At 37.4% G+C, this 8757-nt stretch overlaps 1 protein-coding gene across 2 annotated transcripts in view; it reads left to right on the top strand.

Moving 5' to 3' along the window:
- LOC107663109 (neuroligin-3-like) overlaps window positions 1-8757 on the top strand; it is a 184438-nt gene that overhangs the window by 7908 nt on the left and 167773 nt on the right. Inside the window, exon 2 of one of the 2 annotated variants that reach the window (XM_016453264.1) lies at window positions 7542-7601. The exons of the other annotated variant lie outside the window; for it this stretch is intronic. Coding sequence (XP_016308750.1) covers window positions 7542-7601 — 60 coding nt within the window. The remainder of the gene's footprint in view (window positions 1-7541; window positions 7602-8757) is intronic. 2 annotated transcript variants of the gene reach the window in all.

The following is an 8757-nucleotide window of genomic DNA, read 5'->3' as shown; positions in this document are numbered from 1 at the left end:
AACTATATAATATAACTGAAAATAAAAACATGTTCAAAACATAAAATATAAAAACCTTTAAGGTGCACTCATAATATTTGTTGTTTATGTTGCACTGCTCGATAAGCATTTTCCATTACAAATTCAACCGATGTAGAAATGCACTAGAAATACACAGTAACCCATTATTTATTTATTCCACAAGCAAATTTTTCCCAGAACATCTTTGATCAGTTACAAAGATAAAGCAAGTGGTATTCACTTATGAAAAGAAAAAATAAATACATAAAAATAAATAAAATACTGGAAAATATAATGCAATATAATAAATAATATAATAATAATAATAATTTAATTATATACTGTATGTATATATATATATATATATATATATAATGTATTACTGAATGTGAAATTATGACAGACAAGTAAATATATTGTTAATTGTTTGTAAATATATGAAAAGTGGCAACTCCTTATGTATTAGTCAATATATTGTAATATATTAACACAATATATTATTCTGTATATTTTCAATAGCATTAAATCATTTAATATATTGATTGTTAATAAGGAAATATATTTTCTTTGTGTAAGGCTTCAGCTGGTCATGTGATCTCAACATGGCTGCCCTCAAGAGTGACATATACACTGGAGATTTCATCTTCATTTTAAACAAAAAGGTTGTTTTTTTTTGTTTTTTTCCGTAGGTGTGAAAGCTTACAAAAACAGCAAAATAACATGCAATATCTGTCACATTTGTAGAAAGGGTGTCTGAAAAATAATGGCATTGTGTTGCACATGAGTTTACAGCAGCATGTTCCCTGGAAATCTTCTCGAATCAGAGAATTGAGACAGGCAGCACGAAACACGCTACCTTTGCAGGCTCCCGTGATCATGTTATGAGAAAAGTAAATAACAGCTAATCAAAACCAATGTCTTTACACAGCAGCAGCTGCTGCTGAGCTATTAACAACGGCGTTCAGGGAAAAACTACAGTTTGGAACAAATTTGCAGTGAGTTTGCGCTGTCGGTTAAATGATCTATGTGGTGTGAGGGAAAGTCTTAGGGGAAGAATCCCTCCCAAGAGGAGCTGTCTGTCTGTATATGGGTCAGGAACAAGAGCAGCTAGCATTTATTTCCTTTACTAGATGCTTAATATACATAGATTTGATGAATCTACAAATATTATTGATGATGGCTTAAATTCAAATGAAAGAAACCCGTCTGAATGCAATTTTTGTTTTTAGTAAAACGATCAGCTGCATTAAATGGTGGTTTTATGAGAGTTTCTATTTCAATCCTTAAGCCTCTAGACATTTATAATTGTAATGAACTGTTTGCATTTTAACAGGGCTATGCCTTGATTATCTTAATAGCATGTCATATATATTAACATAACGGCGATTGAAGTTCAGAACTTGGCAAACACAAACATAAAACATTTGCATTAGAAAGCACGATTCCGAACTCCAAAATTAGGGTTTTTGTTTTTAGAGTGCAATCTTTTTGATCACACCAAAACATAACCTATTAGTCTCAACGTGCAGCAACATGAAATCTTATGTAAATTCCAGCATATTTGCATAACATAAAATCATCAGTAAGTGTTGCCAGGCAACAGTACGCTTGTGCTCTAAGAGCCTGTTGATGGTCTATCCACTCTGTCGAGCTGTTTCAATCCAATTTGCCCTAGGGATTTACAAAAGAAAAATATATCAAGACATTATGTTAGGTAGAAAAGCTGAAAATGTGACACAGAATGCAGGTACTTTCAGGTTGAATGACACACACACACACAGGTTTGTTTTTATGGTTTATGGGGACTCTCCATAGGCGTAATGGTTTTTATACTGTACAAACCGTATATTCTATTGCCCTACACCAACCCTACCCCTAAACCTACCCCTCACAGGAAACTTTCTGCATTTTTAGATTTTCAAAAAAACTCATTCTGAATTATTTATAAGCCTTTTGAATTACGGGGACACTGAAAATGTCCTCATAAATCACCTTCTCGTTGTAATACCTATGTCATACCCATGTTATTATACAAATGTGTGTCCTCATAAACATAAACATGCACACACACACACACACACACACACATATGAAAGGTGTTACAGTGAGTGAACACATTAAAGATGATGTAGTCGTTCTTCTGAAGAACATTAGCATTAGGCTGATTTGGCAAGAGCTTTTGAGGGAACAGTAAATAAAATCTTTATTCGTCATTTGCTTTAAAATTATTTTCTAATACCACAAAACTGATCCATTTACATATCATGAAATTGCCTTTTCACTGCAGTATTTTTATTTATTTTGTTTTGTCACATCAGGAGTATTTTTGTGGCCGATGAATGATCTTCAGAGCTTGTGCAGTCAGAGACACATTTGTATTTTTCACAAAATACATTAAAATCCATTTACTTCCATAATGTGACATATGTATTTCCAAGTGATTCAGCACGTTCAGTGAGTTGTGGGGCTGGCCTTTTTTATTTTTTTTTGGTAATACTGTGCACCAAGCATTCACAGTAAGACCAGGTCCAATTTACCTTAAATCAGTGGTTCTACTATTGTTAAATTATTGTGTCATGAAAATGGGTCACAGGGCTGTTCTGAACGGGAGGGGGAGAGGGTTGCTAAATGTCAATAACAAAATGCAAATATCCGGATAATTGGGAACAACAAACAAACAAACAAATAGGCTTATGAACTTTCAAAAGGAGACTGTGCATCCATTCAGATCAATCAAATGGTATTTTAGCACAAATTCATCTGTCACTTGGTAGGAACTAGTTGGATTAGACAGATTCCAACATTGACAGGTTGTGTGACATATCGTCATCCTTGAAAATTAATACATTTTTACGCAGCGCCTGAAAATAGTCCCCAGCACGCTCCCTGTGCAAGCAGGTGGTCACGTTGGTTATGTTGACGGAAGTTAGCCTATTTTCAGGCGCTGCGTAATATCATTGCGCCTGCTGCACCCATGGTACGGCAGCAAAGCTCCTTAATTATTACGCCAGAATGAGAGTATAGTTCCTAGCCATATCGACCTAGAAAATCTAAACTTTTCATTTTCCGTCGGTCTTAGTACACGATGTAACTACAAAAGAGTCAAGTTTTAAATAGGAAAAATACCGAAACTCTTTGGTCATTTTTGAGCGAGATGCTAACGGTCTAATCAGATTCAATGATCTATGCTAAGCTAAGCTAAAAGTGCTACCGCCAGACCCGGAGATCGGCTGAATGGATTCGAAAACGGTAAAACTCAACTGTTTAACTCTAGGGGAGTTGGAAAATGAGCCTATTTTCAAAAATAGTGGAGTGTTCCTTTAATTTATGTATGTTAATAATGAATTAACACAAGGGTCTTCAGTCTTTTTCAGATCAAGGACTGCTGTAAAGCACGTCACAATATTTCACCAATGAAGTTCCATGACTGATCGGGGCTTGTGTGTCTACTGGAAGAAAAAAAAAATAATAATTTTAATGTAAAATGTATGTGGAAATTGGCCTATAATTGCATGCCTATATAATAACTATAGTACCAAATTAATGTTGTTTATATACTTATAAATAAAGTTATCATTATTTATTTACAGGATTGTATATTTGTACATTACATATTTTATGTGGGAGAGAAAACATTTAGCTGAACTATAGCTTCTTAATTGTAGCTTTGGCTGAGCTCAGACAATAATTAGTGGACCTCCTGCAGCAGGAACCACTGCAGACTCCCTAGGGTCACAGACCCCCTGTTGAAGACCCCTGCATTAACTAATGCTAATTTATAAAAACGTGAAATGTTAAACTGTATTAGCATATGTAGAAATTACCATTAACCAAGATTAATGGCTGTAAAAGTGTTCATTTTTAGCTCATGTCAGCTATTGCAGTAACTAATATTAATGTATAAAGGACTTCTGTAAAACGGTTTCTCGAGAACAATTTTGAATTTACACATATTTTCCATTTTCTGTTTCATACATGCTGAATACTGAACATCAGGGCAAGACTTACGGGGCCGGGGGCCCCTGGGCTTGAGGTTATGTTTGGGCCCCATACCTATACTACAAATGCCCTCAACTAGAACATTATTATGGAGTAACACAAAATACACAAAAATTTAAATGTGCTTTCAGGTTCATATACTGTATATGGAACATTAATATAATATAGAATCATCCTCTGTAAAGAAGTGAGGCGTGAACATGTGAGAATTTATCATTATCTTTGTAAATGTGCGCTCTTTTGGGCTAAAGGCTTAATGGAACCGTTTAAAGTAGCCATGTGATCACAAATTAATCGGCGATTCGGCGCCGCGCAGACGTGATTTAATATGTGTGTCCTTTTTTTATGTGAAAAAAAATAATCATAAATTCCAGTTTATGCTGTTTGATTATGGCTTCGAATGTTGTCGTTGGAAGCTGGAAGCTGTTAGCCCCGGCTGGCCCGTGTAATAATAATTTCTGACTGGCACATAACTGAACAAATGTAAACGGGTTAAGGCGGGGCCCCCTACAAGGCGGGGCCCCTGGGCTGCAGCCCATTCAAGCCCAATGGTAAGTCCGGCCATGCTGAACATTATATATATATATATACATATATTCTAAAAACATGATCCTAGGAGGCACTTCTAATGAATTCTGTTGGCTAAACTTCAATGCAATCTTCAATGCATCTAGTTTTTATCTGTTTATATATTCAGTTTAAGAATTCCCTGAGATGAATCACTCTGTTAATAGAACGTTTAATGCCTAAAGGGTGTTTTTAAAGATTGCATTAATACCATTCCCCAAGTACAGGGTCAATTATGTTTATTTGCTTCTATTAACATAATAGTCTAACGTTGGCTACACATTTCCTATGAAACACGCATGCATGATGAAATCTCTCAGGGAGCTCTTTCTGTCATGTTTCAAATGGGCTCTGACAAATCACTTATTAAGAGAGAATTCCCGCTGTATTTTTGGCTTTGGTGCAGTTTAGTTGTTTGAGAGAAGGGAATTTGGTGGGATCAAATCAGAGAACGCATTTGCAAGGCATTCAGAGAGTAGCAGGGTTTTTTTTTCCCACGAGAAAGACAAATTCACAATGAATCATATTCCAGCAGTCTGCCAACGTGATGGAAACTGCTAAGTGTTGGAATCTGAACTAGGCTCCGACTGAGCAATGACAGACGATAAAATGGCATGGAAATCGCTTTTGGATAGCTCAACTTTACCGAGGTTTGAAATGTGTGTGTATGTAGCTGCAGGCTAAGTTGCATGGCAAACAGCGATGGCATAAATGTAGAAAGGGGTGGGCGGAAGTTAAGGAAGAAAGGCACAAGGGAAGCGGATGTCCCCTCCGCTTGATAAGGAACGGCTCTTTTAAATGTGTGGCAGCCCATAGGCCTGGCGTGAGCGGAGTCTTGCCATTGGCACTTCATTCAGTCCGACTTGAAATGCAAGACACAGCTCATCCAGGAAGTTTTTGTTGGGATCCCACACTGCTCACTGGCCCAGTATATCTGCCCGTTCAGAGCGCAGTGTCTTCCAAAAGCTTTTTGTTGTTAGTCCTTCTATAAAGGGCCGGTTATTCTTCCAAGGTCGAGCAGTAGCTGTTTTCGTGATCTATACGTCGCTGCTTCGTTTCATCTTAAGAGGCACGCCGAAAACAGAAGGTAAACAGAACGAATGTCTTCGATGTGTAATCGGTTTTTAAATGAACAACATGTTTTTACTGAATGTTTTGATATCCTGGTAATGTATCGATTCATGAATCGAGCAGAAAATAAATCAATATTATTTTCAATTTGGACAGTTTAACTCAGTGGTAGGGAGCATTTCCGTTGTGTTGTGGCTTAATTTCGTTGTGTTGTGAGCTTATGTTTGCTTTTTTAATTTCGTTGTGTTGTGCAATACTGGCCCACCGTGGTTAAGGAACCGGCATTATTATTAAATCCCAATTATCCGGATAATTCCCATTCCTAGGGCTAAATTATAGAAATCAAATGAATGCAGCATTGACCTTTAAATGTAAAATATTAATTGCCTGTGTATAAGAAATGCCTTCAAATACAGCCTTAATTCATTAAATTCATCATTCATTGATGTAGTCAGTGGTTGATAAATCCAAGGGTTTTGCATTTGATTTGTAGTATTTCAAAATTTGATTTTCACTGATGTGTTTAACATCTGCCATATATTAATGCAGAAACGCTTGGACTGTGAATATTCTCAATGAAAAATAATAGAGTTTATGGGAACTGCAACATGATGCCATTAAATCCAGATGCACTATAAAGGACATTTGAAGTGACAGAGCTTTCTCGCCTCAGGTATCACAGCTGCCACCTCTCTCAAACAATTCCTTACTTCAACTTAAAGGGATAGTTCACTCAAAAATGAAAATTCTGTCATTAATTACTCACCCTCATGTCGTTCCAAACCCATAAGACCTTTCGTTCATTTTTGGAACACAAATTAAGATATTTTTGATGAAATCCGAATGCTTTCTGACCCTGCATAGAGAGCAAAGCAACTGAAACGTTCAAGGCCCAGAAAGGTAACAAGAACATCGTTAAAATAGTCCATGTGACATCAGTGGTTCAACCGTAATTTTATGAAGCTATGATAATACTTTTTGTGCGCAAAAAAACAAAAAGAACGACTTTATCCAACAATTCTTCTCCCCCGAGTTACCATCTACCGACATTATCAAGAGTAACACGACGCACGCGCGTGATGCTGCTGACGTTGAAGACGTATGCGCTGCGCCTTGTTTAGGAGCAGAGGAAAGCATGCGCATGTGTTGTGTTATTCTCGATAATGGCGGTAGAAGGCAACTCGGGGGAGAAGAATTGTTGAATTAAGTCGTTCTTTTTGTTTTTTTGCGCACAAAAAGTACAATCAAAGCTTCATAAAAAAACGGTTGAACCACTGATGTCACATGGACTATTTTAACGATGTTCTTGGTACCTTTCTGGGCCTTGAACGTTTCAGTTGCTTTGCTCTCTATGCAGGGTCAGAAAGCTCTCGGATTTCATCAAAAATATCTTAATTTGTGTTCCAAAGATGAACAAAGGTCTTATGGGTTTGGATTTGGAAGGACATGAGGGTGAGTAATTAATGACAGAATTTTAATTTCTGGGTGAACTATCCCTTTAACAGTGTGATGCAATACACCTAGTGGACTACAATGCACATATAAAGCAGGTTGTACCACTGAAGCTTTGCATTTCTTAAAAGACAAAATAAAAAACATGCATTTTATGAATGACATTCAAGAGTTTTATAAAAATCTCTTTAAAAGATTGACCTCGCTACTCTGATCATTTCCCAATAGATGTAAGACATCATTAATCACTGGTTAAAAATGACTTATACATTTAAATGATTTCTGTTATTGACCAGTTTCATGTAAGTTAATGAATTACTGTCTAATATTAATCACATGTATAGCTAAATACACGTATAGCTTTTTTTTCTGTACAGTCCATTTCCTGTCTTGATGATCATACTATTTTGAATTTCCTGTGTTTCTCTGTATTTTTCCTGCTTTACTAACAGGAACACATTCCAAAAAACAGGGCGAGGATTTATCCGATAACGACGGTGATGAAGATGAAGGTATTCACTTTGGTGACGAAAGACAATTGCATGTCTTGTTTTTTTTTTCTCTATACTTTGACTGCAGCCCTCCCTTGTGCACCTTTTTACCTTCCCTCATGGTCCTTTGTATGGGTGTGGTGGATGACTGTGTCTCAAATACTGCAATACTTAGCATGTCAGGGAGATTTTTAAGAGTGAGAGTGAATTGCGTAGGTGCAGCGTGGCTTTGTATGTTTTTTTTTCTTTCATCTGTTGTATATGGTATATCTTAGGCTAGAATTGTTTTAATTTGTGCAGTGGTTCTCAACTGGTTTGAATTTACAACCCAACAAACAAAAAATCAGATGAAATCTATTTATATGACCATGAACAACATAAGCTCAGGTTTCTTTGCATTTTTCTTTCTATCTTTATATCTTAAAAGAGATCAAGATTTCAAGGTTGATCAAGGTTTCAAATCATACATATTTTTCTTTATATCTTAAAAGAGATAAAGATGGCGCCGCAGACAGCCGCCTCAGTGCTTGGCTCTCCAGTGTTTGTATTGTTTTTGTTAGTTTTGCCTGTTTTCTGTTTCTCAAACACGATCAGTTTTACCAGGGATGAACTGCTGAACATTCAGCAGAACACACCACAAAATCTCCTACCGAATTTCAATTATTTGGACGTTTTGCTGAACATTGTAGTTGGCGGAGCAGCGGCGCCTATCAAACGCTTTAGGACGCGCAGACGGGGGAAGCGAGCCGGCGCGCTCGTGAAGCTTAGACAGCGCGGTTTTCGAACGGCGTTGCCTAGCATCCATCTGGCGAATCTCCGCTCTCTACCTAACAAAACGGACTAACTTCTTCTGCTCTCCCGGACAAACAAGGATTTTTCAAACTCTGCTGCTTTGTGTTTCACGGAAACCTGGCTGAATGACGCCATTCCGGACAGCGCGCTACATCTGCCGGGCTTTCAGTTGTTCAGAGCGGACCGCGACGCAGAATCAACGGGGAAATCGCTCGGCGGCGGGACATGCTTTTACATCAATGAGAGGTGGTGTACAGATGTAACTGTGTTGGAAAAGATGTGCTGTCTCGATCTAGAAGTGCTCTTCATTAACTGTAAGCCTTTCTACTCAAACGCACATGAGCCTGGCTTTACAGAAACTCGCTGATCTGATCACAGAGACAGA

The sequence above is a fragment of the Sinocyclocheilus anshuiensis genome, unplaced genomic scaffold, assembly GCF_001515605.1.
Source record: "Sinocyclocheilus anshuiensis isolate Anshui unplaced genomic scaffold, SAMN03320099.WGS_v1.1 scaffold836, whole genome shotgun sequence".
Taxonomy (NCBI): domain Eukaryota; kingdom Metazoa; phylum Chordata; class Actinopteri; order Cypriniformes; family Cyprinidae; genus Sinocyclocheilus; species Sinocyclocheilus anshuiensis.
This window is presented reverse-complemented; position numbering and strand designations above follow the sequence as displayed.